The sequence below is a fragment of the Lynx canadensis genome, chromosome A2 (genome assembly GCF_007474595.2).
Source record: "Lynx canadensis isolate LIC74 chromosome A2, mLynCan4.pri.v2, whole genome shotgun sequence".
NCBI classification, from domain to species: Eukaryota; Metazoa; Chordata; class Mammalia; order Carnivora; family Felidae; genus Lynx; species Lynx canadensis.
The window spans coordinates 122,376,878-122,404,863 of record NC_044304.2 but is presented as its reverse complement, the minus strand read 5'-3'; the positions used below and the strand labels follow the sequence as shown (position 1 = coordinate 122,404,863).

The 27,986-nt window shown below is 38.6% G+C and overlaps 1 protein-coding gene across 1 annotated transcript in view; it reads right to left on the bottom strand.

The window, feature by feature from the left end:
* ITPRID1 (ITPR interacting domain containing 1) overlaps nucleotides 1–27,986 on the bottom strand; it is a 214,205-nt gene that overhangs the window by 35,677 nt on the left and 150,542 nt on the right. Inside the window, 2 exon segments of the mRNA XM_032592501.1 lie at nucleotides 19,306–19,363; nucleotides 25,294–25,868. Of these exon segments, the coding sequence (XP_032448392.1) occupies nucleotides 19,306–19,363; nucleotides 25,294–25,868 (633 nt within the window).

Sequence of the window (27,986 nt, the reverse complement as noted above, 5' to 3'; positions counted from 1 at the left end):
AGATCAGAAGTGGATTCCATGAAAAAGAAGCAAGGTACTACAGAGACGGAAAAGTGGGGAATGATGGAGGACACTGAGCACCCCAATATATGCAGGGTAGGCTATGGGAGATGAAGCGAGACTGCCAGGATGGACTGGGGCCATAATCAGACCGTCCTCGAGTTCAATCCTAGGGAGATTCACATTCACATGTATAGACAATGAAGAGAAATAATTTTTAAAAATTATGAATAAACACTACAGCATGCTTATGGAGGTAAAAGCTACCAAACACGTGCCGGGCGTTGTAACTACAGAACTCAGCATCAAGCAACTGCCCCTTTCATTCCATAGTGGATAATACCAGGCTTCACGTTATTGGAACACACTCAGTCAATTAAGAAAAGTACTGATTGCCGGCTGCAAAATATCCCCATGGTGCCAAAATGTCTGTGGAGTGGGTGGGGAGGGGGAGGGAAGGTGTGATAATTAAAAGAATTGTTACTTGCGATGTCACGGGAGCCAATGTGCGAACTCTGCATGCTGGGAAGCTAGAGTGCTCCCAGCTGCCACGGGGAGGGAGGATGTGGTTTGATCCCTGGCACCGCTCCTTGGGACAAGATGAATCACAAATGTGTTAATAGTGAGGTTCCATGTCATAATGTGCCAGATGGAGGTGGTTACATCTCTGATTGATTGCCTCCTGGCCAAGACAGGGGTTTTCCAGAAGGCAAAATTTGGCATTGGAGCTCTAGGGATCAGCGGGTCTTTATTTCGGTCAACGTGGACCTGACATTCTCGACTTTATGAAGTGTGGCTACCCCCAAGACACGGGCAGCCAGAACAGTATGTGGACGAGGAAAGATGTGACGAGGGGGTGATATGTGGAAGAAACAGCTTTGCCCCGGACAGAGTTCCTCTGGCTAAATGTGGCTGTTAAGGAATCCACGGGTGCCCTGGAAAGAAGGGGCTGGGGCTGGGTGGGGAGGTGCAGTAGGCACCCTGCTTGTGAACGAATCAAATAACTAGAAAGAGAAAAAGAAAGTCAAGGAAGAGAATGAGCAAGAAGGAAAGGCTTCCCAGCTTTGGACACCAGAACCCCACAGCAACAGAGTCCGGATGCCAGGCCGAGGCCACCGGGCAGAAACACAGAGCAGAGCACTGCAGGGTGACCTTCCTGCCTGTTCCCTCCCACTCCCCCCAACTGTAACCACCCAGCTCTTTGTTGTGGTGGTTTTCTCCCCCAGCGCAAGCTTCCAACTCTAAACAGCCAACTACAAGGGCAATAACCGTGGCGTCCTACTGGGAACTAACGCAGTCTCTCGTGCAGGCGCTGGGTCCTAATACAGGACAGCGAATAAAGCTTCATTACAGAACAATGGAGTTAGCTGCCAGAGCCTACAGATTTGAATAAACAACAAATAAGCAACATCTGCTCCAGCATATGTGTATGGTAAAAAAAAAAAGTCACAAAATAAAAGAATTTGTAAATGCCAAAAGCAACACTAAACTGCCAGAGCTACTGTAGAGTGAATTTTTAATTGCACATGCAAAGAGGCAGGCTGTGGGTATTAGTCTCACATATGTCTTCTCGCTGCCAACCTGGGAGTATAGATGAATTTAATTAAATAAGGATTATCCCTTCTCCCCAGTACAATTACTTATTTATAACAATGATAAAATTGCCTAATAAAAAAATTGCAATATTTCAAAAACAAGCCTAGAAAACACCCTGCTTTCTGTGTAAGTCGTTCAGGGCTGTTTGAGTCTGAGTGTGTCTTTTAAAATTAAGTCTTTGCCTACTGCCAAGGAAGAAAAAACAAACAACAACTCTTATCATAAAGCCTGCTGCAGTTAAACAGCCAGAGACGGCATTACGGGGAAATATAAAGAAGATACAGAGCAGCCTGGGAATTGCCTTTCGTGGGGTGTGTAGAAAATTAAACAATTGGACTCAAATTGAGGCCAGGGGACGGAGCCAAGGGACAGGGCCACTGAGGCTTGGGCTTCGCCAGTGTCCTGCTCCTAGTCTGTTTTGTGAACAGGCAGTCGCCGGTGATCAGTTCCCTTTACTTCGCCTATCTCTCTTCCCTGTGTGCTAATTCCCTGAAAACAAATAACACTACCCAAACCAAACCAACAACAAAAGAGATGGGCACTCCAGCCCCTCTGCTCAGTGCCAGTGGGGTTCATTTCTTACCTCCAAGTTAGCAATCCCCATCATCAGGGAGGCCAGCGGTGATAATTCAAGTATGAAACTGTAGATGGCAAAGTAGATTCATGTGTAAATAACCACAGAAATCAGTATCTTCTGGCTCTCGTGATCTAAGTTTATCTTTGAGCAATTTTGTTGTTTTAATTAATAGCTGTTCTGCACTAGAAGTTAAGGCAAGTGCTAAGAGCTTGTGACCAGGTGCATTCTCTCAAAATCAGTTCAGAAGCCAACCAGAAACAAAAGGCAGTCAGGGGCTCCAAGGTGTGTGGCTGGGGGCAGTTGCACAATTTCTCTACCTCAGTTTCCTCATCTGTGCAATGGGAATAGTAATGGTAGAATCCCCCCCCCCCCAAGTAAGGATTCAATGAATTAATACATGAAAAGTGCTTGGAATGGCACCTGTCATGGAGTTGGCACTTAATAAATGTTGCCAAGAATTTAAAGGGATGCTTTAGCAAGGCACTCAAGTGTGTACTTGGCTCTTTCCTGGATGTTAGTAGCTTTCCATTTATCTTTTGCTTTTCCTTCATAACATTTACCATAGTAGTAATTCAGTAATTACTTGGTTTGCCTGGTTATTCACGAGCTCTACGAGACTAAGTTCTGTTTTACTTTCGTTTGTGTCTCCAGCACCTAGACCAGGTTCTTATTTGTATAAGCACTCATTAAATATTCACTGAATGAATGAATTCAGTATGGGAGGAGGACTAGATTTAAATTCAAAAGATCCTGACTTGAATTTGGTCCTTCTTTTGCCAGCTATGTAAACTCAGGCAAGTTGCTTAATTTGTTGATGTCTTATCTCTAAAGAGGAAAGAATAGTATGGTGATTACATTAAATAATGTAATTGAAACTGCTCAGGACACTGCGAGTCTGGGTGTCAAATGTTGACTGTTAATTTAACAATGAATTGCTTCCTGGGGCACTTGGGTGGCTCAGGTGGTTAAGCATCTGATTCTTGATTTTGGCTCAGGTCATGATCTCACAGTTCCTAAGTTCGAGCCCCACATCAGGCTTTGTGCTGACAGTGCAGAGCCTGCTTGGGATTCTCTCTCTCTCTCTCTCTCTCTCTCTCTCTGCCCCTCCCCTGCTCTCTCTTTCTCTCTCTCTCTCAAAATAAATAAATAAACTTTAAAAGCAACCAATAACCCCCCCTCCCCCAAACCCAATGAATTGCTTCCTAATAATAATTGACTGGAATATAGAGTTAAGCAACAGATTCCATGTATATTCAGGTAAAACAACTTTCTGAGAGATGTTGCTGGAATGTGTGCAAACCTAAAATAAAGTAAGTCTACATTACTTAGGACTAAATGCAACATGCAAAAAGAAAGCACCAATCCGCTGATCTGAGAGGAATACACCTATTGGATGCAGTCCTAATTTACAAATACTGAAGTCCATGCCAATAAAATCATTAAAAATACCATGCGTTATATTTTAAGACAGTCATTATACTCTGCCCACAGAACTGTTGCAACATTAAATCACCACTGTTGAATGAGAATGTAAACTCTTCTGGCGAAGGTAAGAGAAGCTTAGATGTTGCCATATACGGGGTTCCCTAATGGGTCAGGCACTGTGCTAGGTCTGGGGATGGTGGATAGATTAGACAAGATTCCTAATCTCAAGCAGAACATAATTTAGCATAAGGGAGAGAGACATAACAAATGGTTAGTGTTTTTCCACATGAGTCCTGTAGAGGTGTCATTGATCAAGGCTACCAATAGCATAAAGGGAGAGTTTACAGGTAGAGAAAAGAAAGGAGGAAGAATACATGGACTGTGGAATTTGTCTGCCTAAGAAGAGAATGGGGTGGGGGGATGGGCTAAATGGGGGATGGGCACTTGTTGGGACAAGCACTGGGGGTTCTTTTTTTTTTTTAAATTTTTTTTTTTCAACGTTTATTTATTTTTGGGACAGAGAGAGACAGAGCATGAACGGGGGAGGGGCAGAGAGAGAGGGAGACACAGAATCGGAAACAGGCTCCAGGCTCCGAGCCGTCAGCCCAGAGCCTGACGCGGGGCTCGAACTCGCGGACCGCGACATCGTGACCTGGCTGAAGTCGGACGCTTAACCGACTGCGCCACCCAGGCGCCCCAGCACTGGGGGTTCTATGTAAGTGATGAATCCCTGGGTTCTACTCCTGAAACCAATACTATACTGTATGTTAACTAACTTGAATTTAAATAGATAAAATTTTAAAAAGAGAGAGAATGGGCTGTCTTTGGTGTTCTTAATCAGTACACCAGCCCCTTTGAAATAACAGAGAGATGAGAAGAGAGAGACATTGTGAAATCGAAAGAGACTAAACAGAATCTAGTTTAGTTTAGTGGTAACTGATCAGGAAGAAGACCAAAAGACCAACCAGGAGACAGGATATAAAAGGTATCTCTTCAAAGTTACCTTTTCCAATCCGCTGTGGAGCAAAAATCCTATCAGTAAAACCTTAATAATTTAGCTCTCACTAAATCCCCAAATACACTTCAATTTGTAAAAAGGTACATTTAGCATTATCTTGGATGAATGATTATTTATTCTGTTGTGGACAAATGAGCAAACACAGAGAAGCACAAGAAGGAAAAACCAGACGTCATTTATTATCTACCTTGCCATTGTCTACACCATATACACTCACGCTTTCTCTATTTTGGTTTTTTGTGAGAGGGTTGAGGGTTAGAAACTTGTATTAAAATTTTTAACTTGAACTGTATAAAATACAAAGAAAGGAAAAATATTACCTGAAACCCATCACCCTGAGATGGTCACCAAACTATTAAGTGTAGCTTAACTAATTTTTAAGTGTATTATATAGATTATATATGTAATTTTATATAAGTGAATTGAGAAACACATTTTATTTTATGACTTGCTTTTATCTTTTTTTTTTTTATATGAAGTTTATTGACAAATTGGTTTCCATACAACACCCAGTGCTCATCCCAAAAGGTGCCCTCCTCAATACCCATCACCCACCCGCCCCTCCCTCCCACCCCCCATCAACCCTCAGTTTGTTCTCAGTTTTTAACAGTCTCTTATGCTTTGGCTCTCTCCCACTCTAACGTCCTTTTTTTTTTTTTTTTTTTTTTTCCTTCCCCTCCCCCATGGGTTCCTGTTAAGTTTCTCAGGATCCACATAAGAGTGAAACCATATGGTATCTGTCTTTCTCTGTATGGCTTATTTCACTTAGCATCACACTCTCCAGTTCCATCCACGTTGCTACAAAAGGCCATATTTCATTTTTTCTCATTGCCACGTAGTATTCCATTGTGTATATAAACCACAATTTCTTTATCCATTCATCAGTTGATGGACATTTAGGCTCTTTCCATAATTTGGCTATTGTTGAGAGTGCTGCTATGAACATTGGGGTACAAGTGCCCCTATGCATCAGTACTCCTGTATCCCTTGGGTAGATTCCTAGCAGTGCTATTGCTGGGTCATAGGGTAGGTCTATTTTTAATTTTCTGAGGAACCTCCACACTGCTTTCCAGAGCGGCTGCACCAATTTGCATTCCCACCAACAGTGCAAGAGGGTTCCCGTTTCTCCACATCCTCTCCAGCATCTATAGTCTCCTGATTTGTTCATTTTGGCCACTCTGACTGGCGTGAGGTGATACCTGAGTGTGGTTTTGATTTGTATTTCCCTGATAAGGAGCGACGCTGAACATCTTTTCATGTGCCTGTTGGCCATCTGGATGTCTTCTTTAGAGAAGTGTCTATTCATGTTTTCTGCCCATTTCTTCACTGGGTTATTTGTTTTTCGTGTGTGGAGTTTGGTGAGCTCTTTATAGATTTTAGATACTAGCCCTTTGTCCGATATGTCATTTGCAAATATCTTTTCCCATTCCGTTGGTTGCCTTTTAGTTTTGTTGGTTGTTTCCTTTGCTGTGCAGAAGCTTTTTATCTTCATAAGGTCCCAGTAATTCACTTTTGCTTTTAATTCCCTTGCCTTTGGGGATGTGTCGAGTAAGAGATTGCTACGGCTGAGGTCAGAGAGGTCTTTTCCTGCTTTCTCCTCTAAGGTTCTGATGGTTTCCTGTCTCACATTTAGGTCCTTTATCCATTTTGAGTTTATTTTTGTAAATGGTGTGAGAAAGTGGTCTAGTTTCAACCTTCTGCATGTTGCTGTCCAGTTCTCCCAGCACCATTTGTTAAAGAGGCTGTCTTTTTTCCATTGGATGTTCTTTCCTGCTTTGTCAAAGATGAGTTGGCCATATGTTTGTGGGTCTAGTTCTGGGGTTTCTATTCTATTCCATTGGTCTGTGTGTCTGTTTTTGTGCCAATACCATGCTGTCTTGATGATGACAGCTTTGTAGTAGAGGCTAAAGTCTGGGATTGTGATGCCTCCTGCTTTGGTCTTCTTCTTCAAAATTCCTTTGGCTATTCGGGGCCTTTTGTGGTTCCATATGAATTTTAGGATTGCTTGTTCTAGTTTCGAGAAGAATGCTGGTGCAATTTTGATTGGGATTGCATTGAATGTGTAGATAGCTTTGGGTAGTATTGACATTTTGACAATATTTATTTTTCCAATCCATGAGCAGGGAATGTCTTTCCATTTCTTTAAATCTTCTTCAATTGCCTTCATAAGCTTTCTATAGTTTTCAGCATACAGATCCTTTACATCTTTGGTTAGATTTATTCCTAGGTATTTTATGCTTCTTGGTGCAATTGTAAATGAGATCAGTTTCTTTATTTGTCTTTCTGTTGCTTCATTGTTAGTGTATAAGAATGCAACTGATTTCTGGACATTGATTTTGTATCCTGCAACTTTGCTGAATTCATGTATCAGTTCTAGCAGACTTTTGGTGGAGTCTATCGGATTTTCCATGTATAATATCATGTCATCTGCAAAAAGCGAAAGCTTGACTTCATCTTTGCCAATTTTGATGCCTTTGATTTCCTTTTGTTGTCTGATTGCTGATGCTAGAACTTCCAGCACTATGTTAAACAACAACGGTGAGAGTGGGCATCCCTGTCGTGTTCCTGATCTCAGGGAAAAAGCTCTCAGTTTTTCCCCGTTGAGGATGATGTTAGCTGTGGGCTTTTCATAAATGGCTTTTATGATCTTTAAGTATGTTCCTTCTATCCCGACTTTCTCAAGGGTTTTTATTAAGAAAGGGTGCTGGATTTTGTCAAAGGCCTTTTCTGCATCGATTGACAGGATCATATGGTTCTTCTCTTTTTTTTTGTTAATGTGATGTATCACGTTGATTGATTTGCGAATGTTGAACCAGCCCTGCATCCCAGGAATGAATCCCACTTGATCATGGTGAATAATTCTTTTTATATGCTGTTGAATTCGATTTGCTAGTATCTTATTGAGAATTTTTGCATCCATATTCATCAGGGATATTGGCCTGTAGTTCTCTTTTTTGACTGGGTCTCTGTCTGGTTTAGGAATCAAAGTAATACTGGCTTCATAGAATGAGTCTGGAAGTTTTCCTTCCCTTTCTATTTCTTAGAATAGCTTGAGAAGGATAGGTATTATCTCTGCTTTAAACGTCTGGTAGAACTCCCCTGGGAAGCCATCTGGTCCTGGACTCTTATTTGTTGGGAGATTTTTGATAACCGATTCAATTTCTTCGCTGGTTATGGGTCTGTTCAAGCTTTCTATTTCCTCCTGATTGAGTTTTGGAAGAGTGTGGGTGTTTAGGAATTTGTCCATTTCTTCCAGGTTGTCCAATTTGTTGGCATATAATTTTTCATAGTATTCCCTGATAATTGTTTGTATCTCTGAGGGATTGGTTGTAATAATTCCATTTTCATTCATGATTTTATCTATTTGGGTCATCTCCCTTTTCTTTTTGAGAAGCCTGGCTAGAGGTTTGTCAATTTTGTTTATTTTTTCAAAAAACCAACTCTTGGTTTCGTTGATCTGCTCTACAGTTTTTTTAGATTCTATATTGTTTATTTCTGCTCTGATCTTTATTATTTCTCTTCTTCTGCTGGGTTTAGGCTGCCTTTGCTGTTCTGCTTCTATTTCCTTTAGGTGTGCTGTTAGATTTTGTATTTGGGATTTTTCTTGTTTCTTGAGATAGGCCTGGATTGCAATGTATTTTCCTCTCAGGACTGCCTTCGCTGCGTCCCAAAGCGTTTGGATTGTTGTATTTTCATTTTCGTTTGTTTCCATATATTTTTTGATTTCTTCTCTAATTGCCTGGTTGACCCACTCATTCGTTAGTAGGGTGTTCTTTAACCTCCATGCTTTTGGAGGTTTTCCAGACTTTTTCCTGTGGTTGATTTCAAGCTTCATAGCATTGTGGTCTGAAAGTATGCATGGTATAATTTCAATTCTTGTAAACTTATGAAGGGCTGTTTTGTGACCCAGTATATGATCTATCTTGGAGAATGTTCCATGTGCACTCGAGAAGAAAGTATATTCTGTTGCTTTGGGATGCAGAGTTCTAAATATATCTGTCAAGTCCATCTGATCCAGTGTCTCATTCAGGGCCCTTGTTTCTTTATTGACTGTGTGTCTAGATGATCTATCCATTTCTGTAAGTGGGGTGTTAAAGTCCCCAGCAATTACCACATTCTTATCAATAAGGTTGCTTCTGTTTATGAGTAATTGTTTTATATATTTGGGGGCTCCGGTATTCGGCGCATAGACATTTATAATTGTTAGCTCTTCCTGATGGATAGACCCTGTAACTATTATATAATGTCCTTCTTCATCTCTTGTTACAGCCTTTAATTTAAAGTCTAGTTTGTCTGATATAAGTATGGCTACTCCAGCTTTCTTCTGGCTTCCAGTAGCATGATAAATAGTTCTCCATCCCCTCACTCTGAATCTAAAGGTGTCCTCAGGTCTAAAATGAGTCTCTTGTAGACAGCAAATAGATGGGTCTTGTTTTTTTATCCATTCTGATACCCTATGTCTTTTGGTTGGCGCATTTAATCCGTTTACATTCAGTGTTATTATAGAAAGATACGGGTTTAGAGTCATTGTGATGTCTGTATGTTTTATGCTTGTAGTGATGTCTCTGGTACTTTGTCTCACAGGGTCCCCCTTAGGATCTCTTGTAGGGCTGGTTTAGTGGTGACAAATTCCTTCAGTTTTTGTTTGTTTGGGAAGACCTTTATCTCTCCTTCTATTCTAAATGACAGACTTGCTGGATAAAGGATTCTCGGCTGCATATTTTTGCTGTCTAGCACCCTGAAAATCTCGTGCCAATTCTTTCTGGCCTGCCAAGTTTCAAAAGAGAGATCAGTCACGAGTCTTATAGGTCTCCCTTTATATGTGAGGGCACGTTTACCCCTTGCTGCTTTCAGAATTTTCTCTTTATCCTTGTATTTTGCCAGTTTCACTATGATATGTCGTGCAGAAGATCGATTCAAGTTACGTCTGAAGGGAGTTCTCTGTGCCTCTTGGATTTCAATGCCTTTTTCCTTCCCCAGTTCAGGGAAGTTCTCAGCTATTATTTCTTCAAGTACCCCTTCAGCACCTTTCCCTCTCTCTTCCTCCTCTGGGATACCAATTATGCGTATATTATTTCTTTTTAGTGTATCACTTAGTTCTCTAATTTTCCCCTCATACTCCTGGATTTTTTTATCTCTCTTTTTCTCAGCTTCCTCTTTTTCCATAACTTTATCTTCTAGTTCACCTATTCTCTCCTCTGCCTCTTCCATCCGAGCCGTGGTGGTTTGCATTTTGTTTTCCATTTCCTTTAAAGCGTTTTTCAGCTCCTCGTGACTGTTCCTTAGTCCCCTGATGTCTGTAGCAAGAGATTCTCTGCTGTCCTGTATGCTGTTTTCCAGCCCAGCGATTAATTTTATGACTATTATTCTAAATTCACTTTCTGTTATATTATTTAAATCCTTTTTGATCAGCTCATTAGCTGTTGTTATTTCCTGGAGATTCTTCTGAGGGGAATTCTTCCGCTTGGTCATTTTGGATAGTCCCTGGTGTGGTGAGGGCCTGCAGGGCACTTCCCCTGTGCTGTGGTGTATAACTGGAGTTGGTGGGCGGGGCCGCAGTCCGACCTGATGTCTGCCCCCAGCCCACCGCTGGGGCCACAGTCAGACTGGTGTGTGCCTTCTCTTCCCCTCTCCTAGGGGCGGGATTCACTGTGGGGTGGCGTGGCCCGTCTGGGCTACTTGCACACTGCCAGGCTTGTGATGCTGGGGATCTGGCGTATTAGCTGGGGTGGGAAGGCAAGGTGCACGGCGGGAGGGGGGGGCAGGCTTAGCTCGCTTCTCCTTAGGTGATCCACTTCAGGAGGGGCCCTGTGGCAGCCGGAGGGAGTCAAATCGCTGCCGGAGGTTTGGCTCCGCAGAAGCACAGAGTTGGGTGTTCGCGCGGAGCGAGCAATTTCCCTGGCCGGAGCCGGTTCCCTTTGGGATTTTGGCTGGGGGATGGGCGGGGGAGATGGCGCTGGCTAGCGCCTTTGTTCCCCGCCAAACTGAGCTCTGTCGTCCGGGGGCTCCGCAGCTCACCCTCCCTTTGTCCTCCAGCCTTCCCGCTTTCCGAGCAGAGCTGTTAACTTATGACCTCCCAGACGCTAAGTCGCGCTTGCTAAGTCGCGCTTGCTGTCTGAACACAGTCCGTCAGGCCCCTCCGCTTTTGCAAGCCGGACTCGGGGGCTCTGCTTGGCCGGCGAGCCGCCCCTCCGCCCCGGCTCCCTCCCGCCAGTCCGTGGAGCGCGCACCGCCTCGCCGCCCTTCCTACCCTCTTCCGTGGGCCTCTCGTCTGCACTTGGGTCCAGTGACTCTGTTCTGCTAATCCTCTGGCGGTTTTCTGGGTTATTTAGGCAGGTGTAGGTGGAATCTAAGTGATCAGCAGGACGCGCGGTGAGCCCAGCGTCCTCCTACGCCGCCATCTTCCCAGAATCCCCCTTTTATCTTTTAATTGTAAGTCTTTAACCACTGTGGCAAGAAATACCAGTTGTCATTTTTGATGACCAAATGATATTCCATTTAATTTTATTCCATTCCAAATAATCCTCTATATTGGACATTTAAGCTAGTTTTTCACACCTCTTTTATAATTGCCTTAGGATAACTTCCTAGAGGGTATATCCAGGTAGGAAGATAAACACAGTTGCAAAGTTTCTGATACATATTGTTATATATTGCCTTCCAGAAAGCAATATGTATTCTGGCCAACATTAGATTATATGATTTCTTAAACCTCCATTGATTTAATAACTCATTTGCCTGTTTTAGTGTAGTTTAATTCATATTTCTCAGATTACTACTGAGGTTGAAAATCACTTCATTTGCATTAGCTTGGTTAATAAAATTCCTACTGACACCTTTATTTTTTGTTCAATTTTCTTGCATTGGGAAATTTCAAACATGTACAAAGTATAGAAAGTAGCATAATGTATATCTATTCCTTGTAACCACCTACAGTGGTATTAAAATTTAACATTTTTTCATAGTTACTTCAGATTTGTTTTAAAAAGGAACCATTACAGACACAGTAGTCTCATTTACCTGGGTTTATCCCTTCCTGAACTCATTTCCTCCCTCCTAACCTCCCAGAGTTAACCAGGATCCCGAATTTGGTGTTTATATTTCCCTTGTATATTTTTGTGCTTTTACTTTGTATATGCATTATTAATACATACCAACTATTGCTAAAGTAAATTTATTTTATATAGTGTATGCATCTAACTGATTTACTTACTTCCACCTTGTACTCATGGTATTTTTCCATGTGGATAAGTTAACTTGTTTGTTTATTATCGTTGTGGTATATTATTCTACTCTATGACTATGTTATGATAGCATTAACCTTATTCTTATTGATTTGATTGCCCTTAGGTTGTTTTAAGTTTTTCACTATTTCAGTGTTGCAAAAAATGTTTTTATACGTTCATTCACATCTGCATATATGTAATGATTTCTCTGGGCCATATCCTATGAATGGAATGGCTGAGTCAAAGGGTCTGTGCTTCTTAAACTTTACTGGATTTTGCCAAACTGCTTTGCAAAATGGTTGTACCAATTTATAATCTCATCAGCTGTGTAAGATTTCTTCTTTGTCACCAATACTTGGTAGAATTAAATTTAAACATTTTTGTCAGTCTAAAGTGGTATCTAATAATTTAAATTTATCTGTTCCTGATTATAATAGGGTAAAGCATATTTTCTTCTTTTAAAAAAAATTTAATGTTCATTTATTTTTGAGTGAGAGAGAGAGAGAGAGAGAAAGAGAGAGAGACAGCAGGGGAGGGGCAGAGAGAGACGGAGACACAGACTTAGAAGCAGGCTTCAAGCTCTGTTAACTGACTGAGCCACCCAGGAGCCCCTCTTCTTCATTGGTTAATTTTTCTGTGAATTGTATACTAATTTACTGTGCATTTTTGGTTTAGTCATTTGCCTTTTTTTTTTTTTTTTTGCTCACTTTTAGAAATTATATATTAATTCTGGAAACAAACATTTTGCTGTGCATAGGTTGTAGATATCTATTACTTTGTGACTTCGTTTATTTTTCAATTGTAATATAGTTGACCTGTGACTGGTCTTTGAACATTGTTTATGCTGTCTTTGTTGAACCAATATTAACAATTATAATGAAGTCATATTATCCATATTTCTTTTTATAATGTGCTTTTGGGTGTCCTGTTTAAGAAATTGTGTCTTACTCTGAGGTCATAAGTATACCCTTCTTTATTTTCTTCTGTAAGTAGCAATGGTTTGCTTTTCACAGTTAGACCTTAGCTGTACTTGGATTTATCTTTGTTAATGGGACAAGCTAAGGGTGTAATTTTCTATCTTTTTCATATGGATAACCAATTCATTGTATCAATTGTGTTAATCCTTTCTCCACTGGTTTTGAAATGCTTTCTCTGACTTAGCATTTCTATACATGTAAGGGTCTGTTTCTGACCCCTATTTCACTGATCCATCATCTTTTTAAAGAAAAAAAAAATAACAGTGGTATAACACCTTAATTACAATTATGATATAAGTATTGATTTCTAGGAACACAAACTTCTCCTCCATGATCTTCATTATTATCTTAGCTCTCCTTGGTCCTTTACGAGGACATAGGAATTTCAGGACCATCTTGCAGGTTCCACACAAAAACAAAACAAAACAAAGCAAATAACAGCCCTATCAGGATTTTATTGAAATTGTATTGTACATTTTATTATTGGTGGATATTTGGTTTCTTTATAATATTGAGCTTTCCCATTCTTGAGCATGACATAGTCTTGCTTTTATTTAGGTCTCACTAAGAGACATGGTAATATTTTAGTTTTCCCAATAAATATCCTGAGTCTTCATTTAGGTATATTCAAAGGTACTCTTATAGGTTTATTGTTGTTGGAATTGTGAGAGAAATCTTTTTTTTTTCTTTAATGTCTTCCTAATTGGTTATTGCTGATGCCTGGAGATAATACTGATTTTTGCATTTTGTGTTACATTCACCAAAGTTGCTAAACCTTATTATTCTATTAATATGCCTATTAGTTCTCTTGGGATTTCTATGCAGACAGTTATTTTGCCTGCGAATGTGAATAGTTTTTAAGTTTATATACATCTTACTTTATGGTGTTGTCATTCTGCTTTGACCTTGAGTTCAATGCTGAATAAACGGAGTGTAGCAAGTTCTGTTCCTTGTTGAATGGGATTTCCTTGAAGGTTTCCTTGTTAGGATTGATATTTGGCATGAAGATTTGATAGATGCCTCTCAGATTAAGAAAATATCCTTCTGTTTCTACTTGCAAATAATTTTTCTCTGTTTTGATTTTTAATCATGAATCATGTTTACATTTTGCTGTCTTCTTTTTTCTGCATCTTTTGAGATTCCTAAATTTTTTGAACTGTTGATAGAATATGCTTGAAGTGACTCTACCAACATTGATCCACCCTCAAATTTATGGAAAAGCACTACTGTTAAGTTGTTAAATGTTTGTAATGGAAGAAATCTTTGTATAGCAAAAATCATAATCATTTATTGTTTATGATGACAATATATACTCTCAGCTTGTCATTTACATTTCAATTTTTTATGATTGTTTTTCATACATACATAGGTATATTCAATGTTTAGTGAAAAACTGGGGGCACCTGCATGGCTCAGTTAAGTGTCCGTCTCTTGGTTTTGGCTCAGGTCATGATCTCACGGTTTTGTGAGTTCAAACTGTCCATTGGGCTCTGTGCTGACAGCACAGAGACTGCTTGGGATTCTCTCTCTCCCTCTCTCTCTGCCTCTCCCCCATTTGTGCTGTCTTTGTTTCTCTCAAAATAAATCAACTTGAAAAAAGTCATGAAAAATTGATTAATTCAATTAGCTATTGCACTTTAATCAAGCTTTAAAAATAGGTTTCTGTTCCAAATTTATATAAAATTCATCTACATTTATACTATTATCCCTTTTATAATTTAGGTGCCATTTTTTTATATTTAATTATCCATCTGAAATTTCATTCATCTGAAAGTTCTGTTGGTGAAGAGTGAAATATTTTATAAGCATACACATCTTTTTCATAGTCCATCAAGTTGATCATATCCTTTATTTCCTTTCATAATTTATCATAGTAGTTGATAAATTATTTTAGTTTTTCAATTGTTGAAACATTGAAATCTTGGAATAAAAGTTAGTTTTGAAGGATTAGAATATTTCTGGTGCTTTACTACATTTAAATCATCATTACTTTATTGAAAATGTTTAGGAGTGCCTGGGGGGCTCAGTTGGTTAAGCATCTGACTTTGGCTCAGGTCATGATCTCACAGTTGGTGAGTTTAAGCCCTGTGTCAGGGTCTGTTCAGACAGCTCAGAGCCTGAAGCCTGCTTCGGATTCTTTGTCTCCCTCTTCCTCTGCCCTTCCCCCACTCTCACTCTGTCTCTCTCAAAAATAAATGAAACATTAAAAAAAAAAAAGAAAATTGTTACATCTGTATTCCTAAGTAAAATTCATCAATTTTATGAGCCAATTTAGTCAATTTTGAAACCAAGTGTTGTATTTTTTTAATCTAAGAGGAATTGGAAAGATTTACCAATGTTTACATTACCCGGAAAATTTATACAGAAGAGCAATTGTCTCTTGAAAAACTGGAAGAGTCTACTCATGTAACACTTTTGGTTTGGTTTTGCTGTTGTGCATTGCTGTTCTTACAGGTTGCTTTTGATAAACTTAATTTTTGTTTGTTTATCCCTCTCTGGTATTAGTTTACTTAGGAGTTCTGCTATGTTATTTTGTTAATATTTTAGGTTTACAATAGATATGTATATATATATATGGCAACATAAATATAAAATTATATAAAATGTGGAAATATAAATACAGTAAAACCTTGGATTACAAGTAACTTGTTCTGCAAGTGTTCTGCAAGACAAGCAAACATTTCAAATAAATTTTACCTTGATAAATGAGCAACATCTTGCAATAGGAGTAGTACATGACATCGAATGTCACGTGATCACAACTGAGCCAATGGTTCTTGAAGTTTGCTTTGATATACAAGTGTTTTGAATAGCAAGCATGTTTCTGGAATGAATTATGCTGGCAAACCAAGGTTTTACTATACATATATTTTCTGAAATATCCATGTTAATTATCCCTGTTTTTAATTATACCACTTGTATTTGTGTTCCTTTATAATTTTAGCATCAGTTTTTCAGATGGTATAACTTCTATATCAGTGGTTCTGTCTTTTCTCTAATTTTATTTTGATTATCTGGTTTTGTTTGTATGCATTTCTCTCTTTTTATTGCTTGACAGCTTTGCCCACAAAAAAGCTAATGCTTTGATTTTACTTATCAAATAACTTGTTTCTGCTTTCTCCACTATTAATTTCTAGTTCAATAATCTCTAACTTCCAAATATCTTTTTTTTATGATGGCTTCTTGAGGCAAATAATTCATTTTAGTTGTTACTTATTTGATAATGAAAGCAATTAAAGCTATGAATTTGCCTCAGATTACTGCTTCTGTTCCAATTCTTCAATTTTATATGAAATATTCTTCATTATTACTTAAATGATCTGAAATTATAGTTTTACATGAGCATTTTCTGCACTTTTTTAAAGATGGAGAACTCAGTCCACAAGTCCTAGATTTAGTATTTTGTTTTGTTTGTTGGGAGGAGGAAGTATTGCTTATATTTTTATTATTGAATTCACATATTACTGCATTTATCCATGGCAAGTTAGCTCTTACATAATGTGTGCACGTGTAGCAAATCAATGAAATAATCTTTGCATTTACAAATTATTAGCCCTTCTAACAAAGTATATCAAGAACACTGATAAAGAATACTTATTTCAATATTTTTCTATTATGCTATTATCAATTATAATATTAATGTATTTTCTACCATCTTCTATTATGTCATGCTTGATCAGTAAAAGACTGAGAGGAATATTAAAATGTTTCCCAATTTTGGAAGAGATGTTGTTCAAAGGGTACAAAGCTACAGTTAAGTAAGGATAAGTCTAGAGATCTAAGAACCATGGTGACTATAGTCAATCATATTATATTGAATATTGAAAATTTGCTAAGAGAGTAGATTTCAGGTGCACTTATCACACTTATAAAATGGAAACTGTGAAGAGATGATATGCTAAGTCGTTTGACTACTGTAATCATTTCAGTGTGTATGTGCATATACATCATGTTTCATACTTCAAACATATAATTTTGATTTAAAAATTAAAAGATACAAAATACAAAGTGTACAAAAGTTTTGGACTGGTTGTCATGGGGAGCAGAGAATTAACAACAAAATTCCGCATTTTATTGTGTCAATTGCCTATAGTATTGCCAGAATTTTTTGCTAAGTAGTGTTATGAAAATAACATATGCACATGGTAACAAAAGAAAATTAAAAGATGCCAATTAATTTAAAACATGTTAGTTTCCCTTCTGTTAAGGTACTTCCATTAGCAGTTCCTGAGATATTCTTCCAGAAGCATTCTGTGCATACTTTCTCCCCTTCATAGAAATAGATAACTCTTTTAATAAAAAGAGGTGTCTATATAAAACCTTTGTACATATTTTTTTTCTAATTTAACAACTGTATATCTCAGAGACCTTTTCATATCAACACAAAAATATCTGCTTCATTTTCCAAAATACTGTCTGAATAGATTTTAATGTAAAAATGTACCATAATTATTTAAAGCTAATTTATACTTTGGGGCACTTAGGGTGCCTCTAGCTGTTTATTATTATAAATGTATTTTTGCAATCAAAAACCTTGTGTGTACACTGGAGTCTACTGATGGGTCAAATCCCAGAACTGGAATATTTGCATACATTTAAAATTGTGTGACATTGACAGATTATACTTCAGGTAATTATTATGATTTTAACTTACAACCAACAGTGGGTAAGTGTTTGTTTCACATTTTTACTGTCACTTGGTATTACTAAACCTTTAAATATTTGTGACTTAGAACCACAGTTGATTATTATCCGTCATGGTTCTGAGGGGTGACTCAGCTCGGCTATGTGGTTGTCGCTTGGATTCTCTCATGTGGTGGCAGTCAGATGACATCTGAGCTGAAGTCATCTGAAAGTTTGACTGGATTGGACATCTTGGATGCCTTATTCACATGGAGGCTCATTCAAGTCTGTCCACCAGAGTGGACACTCCCATGTGGCTTGGGATTTTCAGAACATGAGGGATGGGTTCTCATAGGGAATGTTCCAAGAACAAATATCTCAAGAGCCAGGAAGCAGCCAGGTGGGTTAAAGGCAACACTCTTCAAGTAGTAAAGCATCATTTCTGCCATATCCTATTGGTCAAAATAGTCCACACACCTTCATTTTTGAATGAAGTCATCTTTTTAACTTTGAGTCAAAATTCATTCATTTATATTCATATATATAGAAATATAAATTCATCCATATATATAATTCATACATAAATGAATTCATTCAGTCATTCATATATAAATAAAAGTAATAATGTTCCCCTTTGCCTATTAATAGAAATACAACTAGTTTTACTTATTTTTTTCTCAGTTCTATTTTTTCCTGGGTTTATGACAATGTTTTTGAAAGTAATAAATTACATTTGCTTTACTTTAATTCAGATTTTCTTCATTAGGCTAACCTTCACCCATCTTACTTTGCTTTCTGAATTTGAAATGAAATGGAGATTGGTACTTTTGCCTAACATCCTAAATCATTTTTTGGAATGATTGGGGTGACTTACATGATATCAGTAGACCTCTTAATTGAATGTCAAGGAAGGCAGTTCCTATTGGCACGGGGACCTCCAGCTTCACTGAGAAGCATTCAATTAGATGAAAAACAGATGCTTATTTTTGTCTTATAAACCTCAATGCAGGTTATGTGGTAATTACTTCGAAGAGCAGGAAAACAATTTATGTAATCAGCAGGACCCTATAATTACTAATGCATAATTTCTAAACAGCATTTAGCAAAATGAGGCCCATACATACACTTTGTAATGAAAAAGATGTGTTTGACACCAAACTAAATTAAATTAAAAATTTGCATATTTTCTTCCAGGAAATGCACTAGCTTCATCTGCTTTATTTTGCTTCACTAATCCCTGTCTACTTTTAGCTCTGTTATAGGATCATGGAAATGCTGAATCACAATGATGGCTGAATGGGAGCAGAAGGATGAGGTGTAGAGAAAGCCCTCCTTCTCTGCTGTCTAGGATTATGTAACATGATTCTGAGAGATTATTTGGAACGTTACATCTAGGCAACTTGTTTCCATGGAGAGTTTAATATGAAGGTCCTACAATCACTTAATTTAGATTGTAAGTGCTCTCAGAGAACTTAAAAATTACCTCCACTTGTCCGAGGCCCAGTAAAATGATGTGACTTTTAACATCAAGCAGTTGTCAGTAGGAGTAAGAAATGACTCATTCAGTGAGTCCCGTCCTTTGTGGAATCCATTCCACTCTCCTGATTAAATCACACTGAGTTAATATTGGACAAACCACATGTTGCATTAGCCCCAGGGACGTTGAACGTTTCTGCAGTAAGTCTTTTGAAATTTGCATGCACATTGGCATCGCTAGTATGCCTTTAATAATAGTAGGTGGAAATAGTGATGGGAGTAAATGGCAGTGCAGGTGGCTACATATTGAGAAAGTTGAGTGCTAGTTATTTACAGTTTCTCTCTGAAAGACCATCGATGAAATTGGACACCTGGAGAAATTCTTACCTGCAATTCCTGAAGTCATGTCAAGAGGATTACCCGTCTCTTCCTCAAAGCTCTGGACCTGAGACAGCAAAATGCATCAGTCTCATTAGAAATGTTTTCATAACGAATTCACTTTATTTATTTAATCAACATATAATGAGTGCCTACTGGCTACCGCTAAGAGGATTAACCATGATTTCTAAACTCAAAGAGCTTACACTGGGGGGCAGGCAGGTGGCATGGTACAAGCACTCGGGATAAAGACTCAAAGAACTAAAGATCAGGAGAGGGAAATGGGGGAATCACTTCTAGGTGGGAGGAATAGAGACCCTGTCTGGAAGATGCGACATTTGAGCGAGACTGAAATAATAATAATATTATTCTAGATTTTTTTTTTTTTTTGCTCCTAAAGAGCTTTAAATATACTTGGAGAATGAGAGTTATTTCCTACATTTAATTTTATTTCTCTGAGGGATTTATTTATGACTTGGTAAATTTATGGAAAGCAATTCAGAAAATTCACAACTCAGTTGCTATACAGAGCTTAGATAGCTCAAAGAAAATTTGTTTTCCAAATTGATAGAGCAGAATTTATCGTTAAAGTTATTTTCAGAAATTAATAAATACTACTCTACTGAGAATAAAATTATGGGTAAAACAAAATAATAAATATTTCTTTTAAGGGTGCCTGGGTGACTCAGTCCATTAAACATCTGGCTCTTGATTTCAGCTCAGGTCATGATCTCAGGGTTTTATGAGATGACACCTGAACTGGGCTCCATGCTTGGCATGGAGCCTGCTTGAAATTCTCTCTCTCCCTCTGCCTCTGCTCCCCCCTGCTCCTGTGCGCTTTCTCTCTCTCAAAAAAAAAAAAATTTTTTTTTGAAAAGTAATAAGATAGAGTACTACAGAAACTTGATGAATAAAAAAAGTTAAAGAAAGTAATAAAACAGGTCCTGTTGATATTTTAGAGTTCATTTTTGCAGGTTTCCCTTTTAATATGATGTTTTTGGACATCGTTATGTAATCAAAAATTTTCACTCAAAACTTAGAAGGAGAGCTTCTTTCCCCACGTTGTGAAATTCCTTTGAAAACACCATTTTTCATGACTACAATAGGCCATATTTTGAAGGTACATTAATTTACTTAATGGTTCTCCTAATGTTGGAATGTTTTCTAAATTTTGCAAATAAAAGTAATGGTGAGATGAATATCCTTATATATAAATCTTCTTCTACATGTCATATTATCCATTTAGGTTCATATCTGAATAGTGAAAACTGAATCAAAGGGCATTTAAACATTGCAGCACAAGTGGCCAGAAAGGGCCATAAACTCAGGAATAAAGAGAAGACCATGAGGTTACAGCTTAGCAATGTAAGAAGAACTATTTATTCCCTCTTTTTAATCCTTCATCTGTTTTCTTTAAAGTTGTTTTATACTTATGGTTCATTAGACATATCTCTTAACATTACTTTTATTGGTTTTGTAACTCAAACCAGCGTGCACCTTGTCTGTGTACTGTATACATGTACTGTGGACATTTTCAAGTATAATAAGAAAACTCTTCTGCTGAGATTATTATCATGGAGGAAAGTCCACTTTGTGTGATGTAAAGTACATGGTCATCTAGGGAAAAACAACCCCAGACAACAAAATCTCAACAATTTAGAACGGAAACCAGGTGTATTCCTGGGTTGTTTCCCCTGAGCCAAACTTACTAATAATTTTTTTTAATTAAAAATAAAGGAACAGTTATAAACTTTGGAAACATTTTCCACCTACTCAGGATGCCAATTGGCATTGTTAAATAGTAGGGTCAATGTTTCTTACATTTAGTTCTAGGAGCAGGATCCCTCTATGGAAGCGAGAGGAAGATTAAACATGTTTTATAGTGGCTATAAAGAAGCATCCTACCTTGACTTTACAATTGCAGATGCTTCATTAGGATTAAATTCTCTTAATACGTTTGGGAATTTAAAAAGAAAGGAACAGACTCAGTTTTACTAGGTAAAATTAAACAAAAAATATGTTGATTTCTGCACTAAAAAAATCGATGCACAATTTTCTTGGAATCATAGTTTAGAAAAGTGAGCCAAATATTGTCAAATTCAGCCTGTAAGTAGGACTTTAGGGGAGCATCATAGATTGATCAGGAGGTAATTTTGGCCAATCACAGTTGAAATTATGATAGCTAGATATTTAAGTATATTGGCTCATGTTTTAAATGCCATGAAAATCTGCCAATTTTACACATATTTTTCATTTCTTATAATTGGATTCTTAAATTTGCCATTAAAAAATGACTATTAAATCTGGCATTAGTTCCTGTTTAAGATGCAACGTACCCAAGCTTCATTTACTCATCCATTGGTATTGAGTGAAACAAATATTTTTCTCCCAGACTGTGATGAGGACATAATATTTTAGGTATACGTTTTAGAAAAACAAAATTCAAGTAGTGAATTTCCTTTATATCATTTTGGGGGCTCTATGCCTTGGATACACATATAGCCTGTCACACACACAAACCTGGGCAAATATTAAAGAAAGACCAGGGACAAAGTTGGTTATAAAGTTCAAGAGAGTATTCTGTTTTTCTATGGATGCCACCCAGACTAAATTAATATTATCAAATATTTTTGATGTTAATTTAATCATTCACAAATATTTATTGAGTCCCTAGTATGTGCCTAAAAACATATGAGCTTGGGGTACCTGGGTGGCTCAGTTGGTTGCGTGTCTGACTCTTGCTTTCAGCTCAGATTATGATCTCATGGTTCATGGGATTGGCCTTTCACACTCACAGTGAGGAGCCTGATTGGGATTCTGTCTTACTTCTCTCTCTGCCCCTCTCCCACTTACACTTGTTCTCTGTCTCTCTCAAAATAAATAAACATCCTTAAAAAAATAAAACAAAAATGAATTTATTTAAAAAACAAAGAAACAGGGGTGCCTGGGTGGCCCAGTTGGTTAAGGGAACGACGTCAGCTCAAGTCATGATCTCGTGGTTCATGAGTTCAAGCCCCACCTCAGGCTCTTTGCTGACAGCTCAGAGCCTGGAGCCTGCTTCGGATCCTGTGTCTGTCTCTCTCTGCCCCTCCCCACTCATGCTCTGTCTCTTTCTCTTTCTCTCTCTCTCTCTCTCAAAGATAAACATTAAAAAAATAAAAACAAACAAACACACAAAACATATGAACTTGTATTATTTTATTTTGGGGCCTAAGTGTCTTCCCACCTCCATACATACCACCAGAGAGCTTTGCCTTGAATAACTGCTATTGAAGAATATTTGAAAGTGTACCATGTAAGAACTGACACTCTGTTCTGAATCTTTTTTATCCTGAATGTAATATTATCTCTCCCTGTCCTCTCACATATAGATGGTGTCCAATGGACCTTATTTTCCTCTAAGTCAATCAAGCTTGAAGCATAAAAAAATTTCGTAAAGGGACAGTAGAGTCTGTGAGGCATCCCAACAGGCTGGGGATGGTGAAATTTCTTGTTTGGATCCTAAGTAATATTGCAGACTGACAAATGGACTGCAGATTTTCTTGATATTCTTTATATTACTGTAAGTAGTAGTCTGGTGATTAAGTAATCTTTGCAAGATTGAAATAAAAGAAAATTTTTCTTAGTGCTACCTCAGTTTATCTTCAAATCAGGGCACTAGATCAAAGGTCTCCTTTTTTCCTCCATTTATAATTAAAAAAATTTTTTTTAACATTTATTTATTATTGAGAAACAGAGAGACAGAGCATGAGCAGGGGAGGGGCAGAGAGAGAGGGAGACACAGAATCAGAAGCAGGCTCCAGGCTCTGAGCTGTCAGTAACAGAGCCTGATGCGGGCTTGGACTCACAAACCGTGAGATCATGACCTGAGCCGAAGTTGGACGTTTAAGCGACTGAGCCACCCAGGCGCCCCTCTCCATTTATAATTTTTATTTATCTGCAGGCTATTGGTTTACATTCAGACTAATATTTTAAGGTTCTTATTTTTAATATTTTAAGGTTCTTGAAATAATTTTTGACATAAGACATGTATACACATAAACATATATACATAGATATTAGGATCATCAACAGCTACGTATTTTGAGGCAAATTTTCATATCTTTGTGGGATAGGGAGGGCTACCAATAGGCATATTCACCTAATTCTCTTCTTCTTTTAAGGTTATGAGTAAGTCTTACCTCCTGCAAGTTTCTTGATCCTCTCAGCCCGTTGGCTGTTTAAGAACCTATCTTCTTGGGGCGCCTGGATGGCTTAGTCAGTTAAGCATCCGACTTCAGCTCAGGTCATGACCTCACAGTTTGTGAGTTTGAGCCCTGCGTCGGGCTCTGTGCTGAGAGCTCGGAGCCTGGAGCCTGCTTTGGATTCTGTGTCTCTCTCTCTCTCTCTGCCCCTCCCCCGCTCGCACTCTGTCTCTCTCTCAAAAATAAATGAACACTAAAAAAAAAAAAAAAAAAAAAAAAACCTATCTTTCTGCTCCCTAGATGTCCCAAACATGTCTAGAGTGATAGGAAAGTTTACCGGTAGAGCTGTCACTCTCCCTGCGTGTTACTGTGCCCACCCCTGCCGTTGCACTGAGGTTCCCTTGCTGGCAGGTTCTGCACCCCAGAGACTATCAGAGCGCCTGGCTTGTAGAGGGCTTCTAAGAAAGGTGGTCCCCCCTTGGGATTTGCATATAAATATTCTGCCCCACTTCTGAATGATTTACATGATGAAAGGGAAAAAAATTTGCTCTTCCTTTGTCATAATATTAAAGAATAGAGAAATGTGTGAAAACGTGTATATATTTTTTTAAAAGACTGAGAAGTGCATGTAAGGGTATCATCTAAATGAGGGTGAAAATTAGCATGAGTGAGTGAAGGGGAAGATAAAGGAGCAGACTGTGAAATATGTGAAGATATACATACATGCACATATAGGACAAAAAATCTTTTGTTTACTGACATTCCTTAGCCCTTCTCCCACTCAAGAAAGAGAAGTTTGAGGAGTTACCGGGCTCTGACCCTGGATAGATGGGAAATAAATGATGTGGGGAGGAAACCAAATACGCAGTGTGAAGAAGCAACAACTGAGGAAAGAGTCTGTAAAAGTATAATCTTTTCCCCATCACATGTTTCACTCCTGTGTTTTAAGAACAAAATATAGGGTGATCAGCCTGCATAAGATGTGGTGAAAAGGATGAAAGCAAGCAGGCACTGATGTGTGAACTTCAGCCAAGCCACAGGACCCATGCCAAGAGGCTCTGTGCTGCGGTGCAGTCCCGGGAGAATCCAACAGAGAGATAACTATCAATGCATTCATACTTTTCCTGAGTTGACTCATGGTGGCATAGACTGAGACTGATGCTGACAGCTGCGTGGTCACCAGAAGAAGGGGGGCCAGCCCCAGAAAGGTGTAGTGGCATAGGAACGAGGTTGGTGCTAAAAGTTCTTGGTAGACAGAGTTGTGAATAAATATGTATGAAATGGAGGTCAAGTTATGTGAATATCGATAAACTCCAAAGCAAACAAACAAATAAAATACTAGTCCTGCAAAATCAAAACCAAACCCGGGTCCCTACTTCTTTGTCCAAGGCCTTGCATTAGGCGTCACGGGGGACATATTTCCAAGATACATCTCCTTGTGGACAAAACCTGGTGGTCAAGGAGCTGACAGACTAGCAGGGGAGATGTCATTGAAACACATGTACAGTCTCTGCCATACAAGCTCTCCCTGACAAGGCTGTGAGAATACAGAGTGGACGTGTGGGCAAGTTTCACTGAGTGGGAAGTAGCTGAACTGGCTCTCAAAGACCATTGGTGAAACAAGGAAAGTTAGAGTGGATGGAAGCATGCTAGAATGACCTTAAATGTTTTAGACTAAAAACAGGAATTTGGAACAATAAGATATAAAGCTGAGGGGTTGAAAGGTGAAGGGGTTAACTGAGGGTAGAAAGCAGAAGATGCCTTGGGAATGGTTACTTCCCTTAGAAGTTGAGTGTGTAGGTACAACACTGACCTCTTCCATTTCAAAGGAGTCTGGTACTTTGCCTGCAAGACGAGAGAAGTTCTTGAGCTTGTTAGCTTGGATCGAGTTCACCTTCTGAGTTCTGTCCTTGACTGACCGCTCAGACATATAGGAAGGAGGAGCCCTCTTGGCCAGCGTGGATGGGTGAGGCCATTGCTTGCCCAGAAGAGCTTGGGGAGAATGACAAGGTACCAAGTCATCACAGGCTTGGAGAGACGAGTGTTCTGCTGAAGGACACAAATGACTTTGGTCATGGTTGTTTGTCACAGCTGCTAATTCTGCTCCATATTCTCCTGATTTTGCAGAGGCAATGGAAAATTTGCCCCTTATCTTCAATGACTCTGACACTTCTGAGCTGCAGTCCTTTGCAATACTCTGCTTTGAAGCTCTCCTAAAAAGTCCACCCATTCTTCTTCGATGTTCTTGGGCCTCACTCACTGAGGTTCCTTGCACATTTCCCCCTCCATATTTCTCTTCAGCTTTATTCTGCAGGATGTTAACATCATTCAGCAAAGATGAGAAGGCATTGGCTACATGGTCCAGGATGTCTAGTTGTCGGAAACGACCTGAACGATACAAGAAACACACAATTTTTAGACTGGGTGTTTCAATGAAGCTGCATGAATGTAGTAAAAACTAAACAGGTTGGTAACACATGTGATTTTCAAGATGGGAAGGACTTAAACTCTTGAAACTTAAGTTTTTCTCACTATGTGCCACTGGTTATTATGGTGGTGATACCTCAACATAAGAAGATGCCACTGTGTCTTGGGGAAAGCTAATAGCTTTTATATTTAGTTAAATATGCATAGCTATATACACTCATATATGCCTGTAGTTTTTATGTGTAAATCCATAAAAACTATAGGCAAGGATCAATCTTAATATTGTATATTAAACTAAAGGTTAAAGAGTGAAGCTAGCTCTTTCATGTGAGGTGAACTCGAGTATTCTTCCGTAGCTTTAGGTGGCAGATACCATAATCATCACCTCCATCATCTCCACCTGTCCTGTCACCTACAGTGTGCAAAGATCATGGAATATGGACTCAGAAGGCCTGGATCCAAATCCCAGTTCAACCAATCATTGGGTGTGCGATGTCAGAGTAGATGAATTAATAGAAATATGGTGCTTAGTCCATGCCAAGCACATAGTAAACAGTTTCTTCATCAGGAGAATGAGCGTAATAATACCCATCTTTTGTATCTCCCACATCTATTGTGCAAGCACAATGCTATACAGTAGTTAGAGTTATAAATATGTAAGACTCTGGAAGGCAATATATCGTCCTCAGTTGTCCGAGGGAAGATAGTCATTAATGTGAAAATCCATTTGTCTTTTCAAATGAAACAGCTCCTCAACTTGTAAGTCCTTCTGGGTGGTGCATGTAGGGCAATGTGCAATTATTGACTTAATTAGCATATGGAAGAGACCTAGTGCGGATAGGGCAATTTGGGGACACATTGTCACTTTGAAAGAAAATGGTGAAGAATAGTTTTGGTATCTCCAGATCATAAAACCAAAAAGATGGAAACAGAACATTTTGTTTTTATTACACAACCTTTTCTCAACCCCAGTGATAACATGCAGGGTTGCATAGCTCAGCAAAGGTCAAAGGCCATGTTGGTGAGTAAGGATACTCTCCTCTGTTCTGTTGCTTGCACCCTCAGGACTACCGACTCTTCCGTGAGCACATCCTTGCATCTACCTGCTCCCTCTACTTGAAAGGCAAAGACATTGACTACTGATCCTTCTACTTTAAAAAATGTGACGGGCTTTTCATAGAGGATTATGATATTCTTTCAAGATCTAAAGGAATCTTGGGTTCTGGATATTTTCAGAAGCATTCTGATTACATTTTTCCTCTAAATTCAGCTTTAACTGAAACAAAATCTTTCTTTGTGAGCCCAAGGGTATGACTGAATCATAATTCTATTTTTATGATTGCCATCCATCCATCCTACAGCAGATTTTTATACTTAGACTAGGAATCTATCCACTTAACTGGGTAAGTCAATTCAGAGAACAAAGTCTTACGGTGTTGGATGAGTGGGTGTTTTGTGGTTTGTTTGTTTGTTTGTTTTGCCTTTGGTAGATTGAACGATGAACCAATTGATTCTCATCCCTTCACGTTTGAGCCTTTTTTTAATTGATGTTGAATAAGACATACTTTTCCCTTCTGTTTTTGGACCAACCAACTAATTTTATTATTGCTTATTTTACATTCAACCTTCTCGGCTTTCTTGAATCAAAAGTGGTAAGTGTTGAGTGAGAATGGCTACAGTGTGTTATTAGCACAGTTTTGAGTGGTGGAAATAAGAGTGGGCACAGTCACAGGAGCAGGGGCCAGCTTCCGGGTCTTCTATAATCTGTGTGTCAATTTCATCTATAAAATGTTTACTTTACAGCTCAAGTCAAACACTCCTCAAATACCGATAAGAGTTATTGTGTCCAAATAAAGAATTGATCAAAGAACTTGCATCTCCCTGCGGCTTGGAGAAGGAGACAGCAAAGAATGATACTAATTTCTTCCAAAATGTAAAGAAACATCTCCTAACAACATCTTCGGGGATACATCCTCTTTTTAAAAAACTGCATTGCTGAAATTTTGAGACCCATTTTACCCACATGAAAATGGGGGAAACAGAGACTAAAATGAAAAATCTAAGATATTGTTTGAGGAA